The following is a 13,436-nucleotide window of genomic DNA, read 5'->3' as shown; positions in this document are numbered from 1 at the left end:
TTTTTTTTTTAAAAAAACGTATCCTAATATATAGTCAAACAGTGAACTGTTTGGAAGCACAACAATTGGATCAATTCTTTGTGGGGAATAAAGCAGCATCACAGAAGAATCCATGGCTAGTATTCTATTTCTTGCTCTAGGTCTTGCCCTACAGTGCTGCTTCATAGCCAGTCTTCCTCACCCCCTAGACCCTCTCAATCCGGCCGAAATCAACCACATAAGGCATATTATTCAGAAGTCTCACCTTGTTACTCTTCCTAACCTAACTTTCCATTTTGTTGATGTAGATGATCCCGAAAAAAGAGATGTTCTCAAGTGGCTATCTTCAAATAAACACAATGAGTCCTTTCCCCGTCGAGCCAAGGTGGTGGTTCGGGCAGGGGGAGAGACCCGTGAACTCGTTGTAGACTTGGCCACTAATTCAATCACATCAGAACATGTTTACAGAGGCCATGGTTACCCTCCATTCACTTATCAGGAGCTTTACCAAGCCAGCCAACTGCCCAAGAAGGACCCCAGGTTCAAAAACTCTATACTCAGAAGGGGCTTAAATCTATCTGAAGTCTCCTGCATACCATTAACAGTTGGTTGGTTTGGGGAACTTGTTGCCAAAAGAGCCCTTAAGATTGCAAGCTTTTACAGAGGAGGCACAGTTAACATCTATGCAAGGCCAATTGGTGGTATAAGCATACTAATAGATGTTGAAACCATGCAAATTATAGAGTACATAGATAGATTTAAAACTGTAGTGCCTCCGGCCAAGGGCTCCGATTATCAATCAACAAAGCAGAAGCCTTCTTCCTTTCCATGTAATGAAACAGAGCGCGGGTTCACCATGGAAGGTCACAAGGTTAGATGGGGTAATTGGATGTTCCATGTAGGGTTCAATGCTCGGGCGGGTGTGATTATATCCACAGCTTCTGTATATGATGCAAAACAAAAGAGGTTCCGGCCTGTGCTATACAGAGGGCATGTCTCCGAGACTTTTGTCCCGTACATGGATCCTACAAGTGAATGGTATTTCAGGACTTTCATGGACATGGGCGAATACGGGTTTGGTCGATCTGCTGACACCCTTGAGCCACTGGCCGACTGTCCGGGAAATGCAGTGTATATGGATGGGTACATGGCTGGGGCAGACGGGCGGCCACAAAAGGTTGACAGAGCGATATGCATTTTTGAGCGGCATTCAGGGGATGTTGCTTGGAGACATACTGAAATTGGTGTCCCTGGACGAACGGTAAGGTGGTTTAAGTGTCTTTCGGTTTAGGGAAAATGTGATATGAATTATTGAATGGTTTTTGCAGATAAGAAGAGTGGAACCAGAAGTGAATTTGGTGGTCAGGATGGTGGCTACTGTTGGGAATTATGATTATGTTCTTGATTGGGAGTTCCAACAAAGTGGGTCAATCAAAGTAGGGGTAAGATCTACTTCATTATTACCTTTATGTGAATCAAAGTAGGGGTGAATGGCTCTATGACCATACCCACATCCATGTCATTAATTTTTCTGAAGTAAAACATGGATGCCCTTTATACTGTCAGGTTGGGCTCACTGGTGTTCTGGAAATGAAGGCCACCTCATACACAAATACAGATCAGATACGGAAGGACGTGTTTGGTACGTTACTGGCAGATGATATCGTTGCCGTCAACCATGACCACTTTCTCACCTACTACCTCGACCTTGATGTTGACGGAATGGATAACTCTTTCATCAAAGCTAAGTTAGGAACAAGAACGACAACAAGCGTTGGCATCAAATCTCCAAGGAAGAGTTACTGGTCGGTAGTCAAGAAAATGGCCAAGACGGAAGCTGAGGGTAGGATTCGACTGGGCTCGAAACCAGTGGAGTTGTTAGTAGTGAATACCAATAAAAAGACAAAAACAGGGAATTATGTGGGTTACCGATTGATTGCTGGACAGCCGGTTTACTCCCTCTTATCCGATGACGATTATCCCCAAATTCGTGTGGCTTACACCAAGTATCAAATGTGGGTGACTGCTTATAACAAGTCAGAGAGGTGGGCTGGTGGGTTTTATGCTGATAGGAGTCGAGGAGATGATGAGCTGGCTGTTTGGAGCAACAGGTAAATTGGAAATTCGATAAATAGTATCAGTAACAGATGATGACAGAATATATTTTAAGCCAATTCTTTTTAACATTTGTTGTTGTGTGCAGGAATAGAAGCATCGCAAACAAAGATGTAGTAGTATGGTACACAGTAGGGTTCCATCACATTCCCTACCAGGAAGATTACCCGGCAATGCCCACACTTCACGACGGATTCCAACTCCGGCCGGCTAACTTTTTTGAACGCAACCCATTGCTCCGATGATTTTCTTTAATAAAGTTGTAGTAGGGCTATGATGGGCCTGCTCTATGTTGTATTTTCAACTGACCACGGTTCAAGGCCTGGTCATATCAGGGGGCTCTTACCCAGTTCTGGGTCAGCAACAAATTGGGCTTCAGTTGATTCACTCCTTCATCTAGATGATGATACTAGTCTCATTTAAGTATTAGTTAATTTTAAAACTGATGCTACAAAAATGGAATTCTTAAATTAGTTAATTTATAAATTGATGTCACAAAAATGAAATTCTTATATTAAAATGTTTATCCAAGAATGGAATTCTTATAAATATATTGTATGATATGTTGTGGAGAAGAATTAAATATTTTTAGATTTTGAATATTAGAACATTTTGGGGAACAAACATGATATTTTATATGAGAAATGTTGTAAAAGCAAGTATTTTGGGGTTGTCATAACCAAGTGACACTTGACATTTTGAGAAGTAAAAGACAAGGTCATAGCCACAACACTTAATGCAATATAGTAGATTTTAAATTCGACTGACTCCACCCTTGTAATTTCAAAGTGCATAAAGCTTTACTCTCAAACCAAGGATCCCATAATAATTGTTTAATGATATATTAATGAAGTATGTGATAACATGTGTCTTTCAACAAGAAGTATGATAAAATTTACCAAATGGGTCAAACCAAGACACCATAAAAAACCTAATATTAGAGTGGGCTAAGGCATGTGTAATATCTAAGTATTTATTCATCTTACACTACCTTTATTTGTTTGTCTTTTTATTAACTGCCCATAACTCACTTGACCATTGACGAGAGGTCGGCCAAATTGGCCACCCAGCTTTAACTAGTTTTCTTTTGTATCAAGGAGGTTGGATTCTAAGATGAACCCACAATTTTTTTATAAGAGTGTAATAGATTAGTATCATTAGTAGAAACCAATGGTCATGGTGCAAACTTATACAAATGGTAGATAGTTATAGGATGACTTTGCACCTTCCATACAACTCTAATAGTGGATAAATATAATAGAAAAATAGATGAACAAAGAAAGGGAGGAAACCTCTGGAAAATAGAGAAATTGTCCAAAAAAATGAGGTGTTGGCTCAAGAAAATGTAAGGCTTAACTTACTCCACAGTCATCCATGAAAAATTGCATGCAAGAGAACAAGCAACGCAAGAGAGGGAGTAAGGAAAGATTTCACCAATCGTAAGCAATTAAGGCAAGCTAGAGACCATGACAACCTTGCTATCCTCAAGGTAGGCCTGTTTTAGGCAACCAAATGCAGGCTTGACAAAGGCCCTTGCTCATACAAGGAAGGATATGGAACCCATTCTTCATGCCATGCAATAAATCGCTTCGACACCTTTTATTGATCCTTAAAAGATTTGTTGTTCCCAAATTCAACATGTTTAGTAGGATTGGAGACCTCCTTGAGCCTATAAATGATGGTATTGATACATGATAAGTCTTAAGCACTTATCCTATCATACTCATATGAGGATTCATCGTGCTCCTATCAAATAACTTTTCCTTTATCCTAAATAGGGATGACAACATGGTGGATTCAAGATGGGTCGCTTTCATTCCAACCTTGCCCATTTTATTTTAAATAATTCTTATCCCAATCTTGTTAAAGAAATTAAATAGGATGGAATGGAAAAACCAATGTAAGAAATTCTCATGCTTGTCCAACGCCACACATTTAATTTTTTTTTTAGGAAAATTTTTATTTTTATTTTTAAAAATCATTTAAAAAATTTTAAATTATATATATTTGTGATAAATAATTAAATAATTATATTTTTTATAACTTATTTTATTAAAAAGTATTTTATTATTTTATTATTATCTATATATTAAAAATAGGAAAATAAAAATTAATTTAATTTTTAAAATTAATTTTATATATAATTAGAGCAGAACGAGACAATATTTGAACATATCTTAAACCTGTCACAAGTTTAAAAAAAAAAAAAAAATCTCAAATTCATTTATTTAAATTTCAAACTTGTCCCATTAAGGATCGGATGAAACCGAAAAAACCCATCCATTTTACTCATCAACAATATTATAAAAAGGAAAATAGATTTCATTTGAATAGTGTAAACATTAATTCAATTCATTACCCAAGATATTCATGAAAATACCTAAGCTAAATTCGAAAACTAAAACTAAAACTAGTCACGTTATGACTTCAATTAATTTTTTTTTTTTTAAAAAAAAAAAACCCAAAAACAATGCAAGATTAAATTATCTCAAGTTCATTCTTGATGCCTTCATTGTTAAGCCTATTTTTTTTAGAAAACATGTGAATAGGTATCCACATTCCTTTAACTACAGCACAATGTCGCCTAAGCATAAATGTAGTATAAACTACAACAATCCAATTTTAAGACAATGTATAAGTCATTTTTCCATCATGAAAGCCAGCCCAAATACTCACGTGTGTGTAAATAAGTGTTAGGAAATTGCCTAAGTTTCCAAAAAAATAAAAAAAAAGAAAGCATCAAATGGGTTTTAAAAAAACCAAAGGTTTCCATTGAAATCCAAAACACTTCAATAGAGAAAAACAACATGTAATGCATCCAAGAGAAATTTTAATAACCTAAACAAGCATGATTAAAGTAAAAAATTTCTCCCTAAGATGTTTCGTAGGAATCCCAACACTTGGGAATCCAACAAATGATATAGACCTAAATTTGAACGGTGGAAATCAAGTGGGAAGGTTAGAAACATGTCTTGGATGTGATAAGTAATGGGACCATTTAAGAACTGGTCAGACTTGTTAAAAATCAAAGTGGAAGAAGTGGGTACATGGGAACCACTGGGCCGCAAGACTCATTTGTGGGTAATCAAGAAAGAAATGGACCAGGGCCCAATCAAAGCCCAATATTATTTGTGACATGACTTGATGCAATATATCATTCTTTCCGTTACGGGTTCCTGATGTGGGATTGCTTTTTCAAAGCTAAATAGAAAAAAACTCCTACACATGTGGTGCCATGATCTCCTTCTGCCACTCCACCAAACATGCTTTACTACATATTTGTTTCATTGATATATTGTGTCAAAATTTTTATAAAAATTTTCTGAAATTTCCGTAAAATCTAGTTACCTATATATTCATAAAAATTGATATTTTTATTTTTGATTTGTAATAAGTTTGAAATTTGAAATAAAACCTATGAATTCAAGATATTTGAATTTAGCCACTAACTTTTCAAATTTGTAGTTTGCTTGAGTTGAAATCAAGTTTATGAATCCAAAAATTTTGAGTTTGAGCATTACCTTCTTCAATTTTCATCCTAGTCAATCTAAAATTGAAGTTTATACTCTTTCAAACTTAGGTATCAAACAAATGCTCAAGGCAATGCCCATTTACTTTGAATTTGTATGTTGTCTATGAACGGGGAAGACTTTTTTCGTGACATAAAGGCCATTGGAAAGAAAGATGTGAAACTTGGAGTCATAAAGTAGCACCTCGCTCTCCCTGCAAGATAAGTTTATTATGATAGAATTTGCTCTTCTTCCTTGCATGCCTTATAAGTTATAACTATCACAAAATTCCTTTTTATTTTTATTTTTATGTCTCTAATTCATTCAGATTATATTTCCTCTCTACCCCAACTATGTCATTAGATTTATTATAAATCTTATGTAGTTTTTTATTTTAAAAATTAAGTACTTGAGTGAAATTTATATATTTTATTATAAAGATTAAAAGTATTTTATAATTCAAACATTAAATAAAATAATAAACAAGTGTAAAATTTCAATTTACTTTCTATATTATAATAAAAATTAAATAATTAAATAATTAAATAATTTAGATTTAAAAAATTAAAGTAATTAAAAAGTACTTTAAAATAGTACATTTATAAATTTAAATTGTAAATAATTCAAATGGATTACAATCATGTTAACAAGATAGATGAGTTAGAATAGTTTAATAAATTTAACGTATTAGAATTATATTTACAAGTTATTCATCTCAATTTATATGTAATTCAACTTAATCCATTTACTGAATAAGTTATATTATGTTCAGTATTTGAAATATTGAAAAATTTTGGCTATATTTTGTTTATTGGTCGACTCTAACACAAATAATTTTAGTATTTTTATGAAAATATCATCGATATTTATTTTGCACGCCCACTACGCATCATTATTTATTTTGCAAGCCAAAAGGTTTAAGTCCAATCCCTAGTTACCATTGGACTAAGATACTCTTTGCAAATATATGTTCAATGTAAATTTGTTAAGGTTGATCATTAAAAATAACCTAATTTAAAAATCACATGTGTATCATCATTTATTTCACATTATTAAATGTATTTGAATGAAATAAATTATAGTTTTAATATTAAATGTATTATCATTTATCTTGTTAATCATATTTTAAAAAATTATTATCACTTCACTTTTAAATTTTTTATATTTACCATTTTTATTTTGAATGTTTTTATTTTAAAATATTAAAAATATAAATTTATTTTTTAAAAAAACTAAAATATAAATTATAATGATAATAATAAATTTCTAATATTTTTTAAATTAAAATTAATTTGATAAAATAAATAATAAATTATATATTAAGACCAATATATCTTTACATATAGATATTTTTCTTCATAGTAATATTTATGTCAATTATATTTATAAAATAACTTTAATATATATATATATTTATTTATTTTATAATTTTTTTCAAATATTTTTTTATGAATTTTAAATAACTTTTACTTCACGGATATTTTTGTCAAAATATTCACGATATTTCTCTTATATTTTTTTATATATACATAAAATCTATCTGTATTTACCGATGTTTCAAACCTTGAATATGTTATCCTATAATAAAATGAGAGGGTTGGCAAACTTTTATTTGCAGTGCTTTTGAAAACCTTCAATGGTTTTTTGGTAGTGTCTTGATCTGTGCTGGGGATTAGGCGCTTTATTCAAGTTGGGTAAGTCATATCGTCTCTTTTATATAGGATGTGAGCCAGGTTATAACGGAAAGGTAATAGTTCCTTATAGGGTGTCTCTATTTTTGCCTATTCACATACATAGAAAATGCATCAAACTGTGTTGAATTTCTTTTTGTTGAGATATCAAAATGAATTGTATTTGCTTTGTATTCAATTGTTTCCACTGCCCAGCCCCACATCAGGGCCTGTGAGTTTTCCAATAGGGCCAACCCCAGGCGGCCGTCCAACTTCTTCAAGGTTTGATAGTGCCTCTAACTCAAATTAGACACGTACTCTCCAATATGGGGGATGTTTTGGATTGGGTCCAAGGACAATAATGTTACCATTGACTAAAATGTTGGCATCCTAACCATTTGTCGTTGTGTCGTAAAGGCTGACTCTGTACCGTAAATGCTTAGAATTGACCTGAGGAAATTTCCACAACCACTTTCATGACCAGATGCCATGGAAAATGGCAAACGGTCCCATCCTTGTCATACCAATTAAAATTAGCGAAGGATCAAATTATATCGAAGTGGTGCTGTAGAGTTGGCCCTAGCATTGGATAAGCTCCTATTTGACCATCTAAAATGTTGGCATCCTAACCATTTGACTCTGTGCCGTAAATGCTGACTCTGTGTCGTAAGTGCTTAGAATTGGCTTGAGGAAATTTCCACAACCACTTTCATGACCAGATGCCGTGGAAAATGGTGAACGGCCTCATCCTTGTCAGACCAATTAAAATTAGGGAAGGATCAAATCATATCGAAGTGGTGTTGTAGAGTTGGCCCAACACTAGATAAGTTCCTATTTAACTATCTAAAATATTGGCATCCTAACCATTTGACTCTGTGCCATAAATGCTTACTATCTAAAATACTGACATCTTAACCATTTGACTCTTTGCCGTAAATGCTTAGAATTGACCTAAGGAAATTTCCACGACCACTTCCATGACCAGATGCCATGAAAGATGGCGAATAGCCCCATCCTTATCAGACCAATTAAAATTAGATAAGGATCAAATCATATCGAAGTGGTGCTTAGCACCGGATAAGCTCCTATTTGACTATTCTGGTACTCTGAGCCATTCCACTTGCCTTCTCTTCCTTCCTTCAAATGATTCAAATATCGACAGCTCAACAAACAAGAATTAGGATTAATTGTAACGAATGGTTTTGCTCTTATCAGAATATGTGGTAAGGGGCGTGTTTTAGATTCAAGGCTGGCAGTTGTCCAGGAAACTGGACCCACTGGATTTTCAGTTAAAAGCAATGGCGTCCATTATTCAACTTCTTCATTGAAAAAAAGGGCCTTACTGGGTTTCTCTGAATACATAATTTGAGAATATGTGGTAATTGCATCTATATGTATAATAGTCAACATCTTGCAACTTACGTATTTGTTTTTTATTTTTACAAGTTTCTTTTAAAGTCGTATTAGATTTTTCCTTATTTTGGATTTTAGTTTATGTTTGATTTTTAAAAAATTTGAGGAAAAATAAAATAGAGAAAAAAAAATAAATAAAAGAATAAATTTAAATTTAATAAATTATATTTTATATATTTTTTAAATTCATTTTTTTATTATAATAAAATTAAATATTTTAATTTTTTTTTAAATTTAATTATATTTATTTATTTTTAATAATAAAATTAGATACAAGAAAACCACATTCTTTAACAATATTTTTTCTTTCCATAATTTAAGGTAACCAAAGTCTTTTAGTCATTTAAAATCAATATCTTTTAAAGAAATCCAAGCATCTAGAGGAGTCAACACCCCTTACACGTTATAAATCACATCAGTTAGAGTTGGGGTGCTCCCTTTGAAAGGAAAAATCAATACCCCTCACACATTATAAATCACATCAGTCAGAGATGGGGTGCTGCCTTTTGAAAGGAAAAATCAAAATAAAAATCAAGGAAAGTTATGGGCCAAAATAATCTTTTTATAGAAAAAATATAAAGTTTAGCCTCTTTGTAAAATTTATATTTAAATTAGTCACTTTATTTTTTATATAAGAGTAATGTCTTAATTTTTTTTTTTAAATTTTAGTTGAAGGCACAATTGCAAAAGTCTAAGACTTTTTATTTATTAATTTTTTTTTATTGAAGTTGTAATTGATAATTAAGATTTCATTTTTTAATTGAAATCTCAATTGTCAATTGAAGTTTTTGTTAATTTTTTTTATTTTAAAATTTAATTAAAAATATTATATTATAAATTATTGTTAAAATTAAAAATATATACTTAAATAATAACAATTTTATATATTTAAACTTAAGGATATGATATTAATTTAATAAAGATAAATTGATAAATATAATAATAAATGAATATTTTATTTATCAATAAATTAATAATATTAAAATAATAAATTTATATGACAAATAAATAAGATATAAAACTATATAGTTTATTAATTTAAGATATTTAATTTATTGTATTTTGAAGATATAAAATTATATAATGTATTAATTTAAATTATATCACATATAGTACTTGCCATAGTTAGAAGAATGCGAAGGTAAGCTTGTTTTTCGAGTTTAAGGTCAAAATAATACTTTGAAAGAAAAACTAATGGCAGTGGTCTCCCCTCCCAAAATATTTATCTTTTAATTTTTTCTAACCACGTAATCATCTCCATGACTTTTTATTTTTAATTGTAAAAAACCATTGATGGTATATTTAAAATCCTAATAACAATAAAATCACAATTACTAACCTTAATTTAAAAAAGATGTTTTTATAAATTTTTTTTAAAATCATAGTTAATAATTATGATTTTAAAATTATTTTTACAAACTAGTATTATGATCTTAAAATTATTTTTAAATTTTTCTTTAAAATCACATATGGTTTCAAAAATATCTTTAAACCATAGTCGGTTGCAATTTTTCATAATCGACATTGTAATTTTAAAATTATTTTTAAAATATTCTTTATAACCACAATTATGGTTTTAAAAATATTTTCAAAATTCTCTTTGAAACCACAGTTAATAAGTGTAGTTTCCAAAATATCCTTAAACCACAATTCATTACAATTTTTCATGGTATTGTAATTTTAAAATTATCTTAAAAATCTTTTTTAGAACTACAATTAATAACTATAGTTTTAAAAATGCTTTTATAATTTTCTTTAAAATTATTTACTCCTTATCTTTCCACTAAATGCTTAATTATCGAATTATTTACTCCTTATCTTAGTTTCTTTTTTTAATACTTTCACATTTGTTTCGTTCCTTTAGATTAAAATTTTGGTGTCAGACCTAAATTTTGTCTTTGGTGAATGACGGATGTTTTGGTGAACAGTTATTCGTAAAATGTAGACACTGTTAACTAATTTGTAGACCGTGGGAAGTGGTGAGCTCCTTGTTTTTAATGTATATGGCTTTGATGCAATCACATACAACTTCCCGCAATCTTTTCTCTGCTATTTCCCTAGTTTTCTCTCGTCCCTAGAGGCAATGGTTGCTACCGGAGTTCTGGTTTGCTCTCTAGTTTTTGCTCTCTCCCTTTTTGTTTCTTCAGCTCAGACTACTTCCAATAAAAACCTGGGTTCAGGCATCACTGCCGGTACCAATTCTTCATGGAAATCTCCCTCTGGTCATTTTGCTTTTGGCTTCTACCCCCTTGCCAGTGGTCGCTTCCTTGTCGGGATTTGGTTCGACAAGATCCAGGCGAAAACACTGGTCTGGTCAGCCAATCGTGATGATGCAGCTCGAATTGGATCGGCCGTCAACCTCACACTCGGTGGCCAGCTTGTACTGACACACTCAAATGGAACTAAACTTTTAATATACAATGGCACGCTCGCAAGGTCGGCTTCCATGGAAGATAATGGAAATTTTGTGTTGAGAAACTCTTCCTCCAAAATTATCTGGCAGAGCTTTGATTTTCCAACTGACACGATCTTACCAGGCCAAGTTCTGGTTATGGGCCAGAAGCTCTACTCCAATATCAATGGAACGGTAGATTACTCGACGGGAAGGTTCATGTTGGAGCTTCAGATGGATGGAAACGTGGTTATTTCGTCATTTCAGTTTGCAGATCCAGGTTATTGGTTCACCTTAACTGAGCGAGATAAGAATATAAGCCTAGTTTTCAACGCCAGTACTGCTTTTATGTATGTGATGAATACAACTTCTATCCGATACCGTATGGGTATGGAAAGAGAAGTGCCGACTCCAATCACAGATTACTACCACCGAGCAGTGATCAATGACTATGGGAATCTCCAGCAGATGGTTTACAAGAAAGGAAGTGTCGGCCGGTGGAAGGTCGTGTGGGAGGCTGTCACGGAGCCTTGCATTGTGTATAATATTTGTGGGGTGTATGGCTTTTGCACTTCGCCTGATAACAAGACAGTGACATGTACCTGTTTGCCGGGTTATTCACCATGGGATCCAAATGTGCCCTCAAAAGGATGCTACCCCAATGAGATGGTGGATTTTTGTGCCCCAAATTCTTTGGCTTCAGATTTAATCCTTGAAGAGATGGATAATACGGATTTCCCCAATGGAGCATTTGGAGATATGGCGAAAAGCGCACCGTCAGATTTGGTTAGCTGCCGGAAGGCAGTGATGGATGACTGTTCCTGCATGGCTGGTGTTTGGGTGGAATCAGTTTGCTACAAGAAGAGGATGCCTTTGTTGAATGCTAGAAGAAGCAACTCTTCTAATAACATAGTTGCATTTCTTAAAGTTCCCAAGGTGAACAACAGTTTGGGGATTTATGACCACAATGAAAGCCGCGCCCCATCCCGGGCTGTCCTGCTTGCAGGTCTTTTATCCTGCTCCATACTTGCTGTACTGTTTGCGGCGTCCGCCATCTATCATCATCCTCTTGCTCAGCCCTACATACGAAAACACCCTCCTCCAACTTTAAAAGTGCCGGTGGAGATAAATTTGAAAGCCTTTTCATTCCAGGAGTTGCGGGACGGGACAAATGGGTTCAAAAACAAGCTAGGTGGCGGAGCTTTTGGTACTGTTTATGGGGGGGTTCTTACCATAGAGGATGAAGAGGTTGAAATTGCTGTGAAGCAGCTAGATAAGGTGATTGATCAACAAGGTGAGAAGGAGTTCATGAATGAAGTTCGAGTAATTGGTCTGACCCATCACAAGAATCTGGTTCGGCTGTTGGGTTTCTGCAATCAGCACAATCATCGACTTCTGGTTTATGAGCTGATGAAGAATGGGGCTCTATCTAGTTTCCTATTTGATGAAGGGAAGAAACCCAGTTGGGATCAAAGAGCTCAAATCGTGCTTGGAATCTCAAGGGGTCTGTTATATTTGCATGAAGAATGCGAGACACAGATCATTCATTGCGACATAAAGCCACAGAATGTTCTTCTTGACAGTAACTATACTGCCAAGATAGCAGATTTTGGTCTGGCAAAGCTTCTAAAGAAAGACCAAACACGGACCAGCACCAATGTGAGAGGCACAATGGGATACATGGCACCGGAATGGCTCAAGAATGCACCAGTAACCACAAAAGTTGACGTCTATAGCTATGGGGTTATGTTGCTTGAGATTATATTTTGCAGAAAGCACTTAGAGTTGCACCGAATTGAGGATGAAGAGACTGGAGGGGATGACATGATTTTAGTTGATTGGGTTCTATGTTGCGTTAGAGATGGGAAATTAGAAGCTGTTGTTAGTCATGATACTGAGCTTTTATGTGATTATAAGAGGTTCGAGAGGATGGCCATGGTTGGTTTATGGTGCGTATGTCCTAACCCAACCCTTCGGCCCTCTATGAAGATGGTGATGCAAATGTTAGAAGGAAGTATTGATGTTGGTATTCCTCCCCTGATCGAAACACTCATGTTTTAAGATAATTTGTGTTATTATGGGTTAATCCTTTCAAGAGACCAATTTGACATTTAAAGAGGCGTTTTGGTCGTAACTATTTCCTCTTCATTCTTTGGCAATTCTAATACTCCACTAGGTTATTCTGTAATTTGCCCTTGTCACTATCACTATTTTGTGTTGATATATATTCCATTTTCTAGCAGAGTTTACGTGTTTGAGTAACTTCATATTAGAAGAAAGATGATCCCCTTGTGGAATTATTTCATGGACAAATGCAATGCATTAGTATTGATTGATTTATGCTTCCGTTTGATACAA

At 33.7% G+C, this 13,436-nt stretch overlaps 1 protein-coding gene across 1 annotated transcript; it reads left to right on the top strand.

The window, feature by feature from the left end:
• The first annotated feature begins 21 nt into the window (after nucleotides 1-21).
• Nucleotides 22-13,361, top strand: LOC117915457 (G-type lectin S-receptor-like serine/threonine-protein kinase LECRK4). Its single transcript, XM_034831052.1, has 5 exons — nucleotides 22-1,240; nucleotides 1,308-1,421; nucleotides 1,546-2,090; nucleotides 2,183-2,329; nucleotides 10,832-13,361. The coding sequence occupies exons 1-5, from the start codon at nucleotides 113-115 to the stop codon at nucleotides 13,137-13,139; spliced, it is 4,242 nt and encodes a 1,413-aa protein (XP_034686943.1). The 5' UTR covers nucleotides 22-112; the 3' UTR covers nucleotides 13,140-13,361.
• The last annotated feature ends 75 nt before the right edge of the window (nucleotides 13,362-13,436 follow it).

Source organism: Vitis riparia, chromosome 5, assembly GCF_004353265.1.
Source record: "Vitis riparia cultivar Riparia Gloire de Montpellier isolate 1030 chromosome 5, EGFV_Vit.rip_1.0, whole genome shotgun sequence".
Lineage (NCBI taxonomy): Eukaryota > Viridiplantae > Streptophyta > Magnoliopsida > Vitales > Vitaceae > Vitis > Vitis riparia.
Note: the sequence above shows the minus strand (reverse complement) of the source record. Positions and strands in the feature narration are given on the sequence as shown.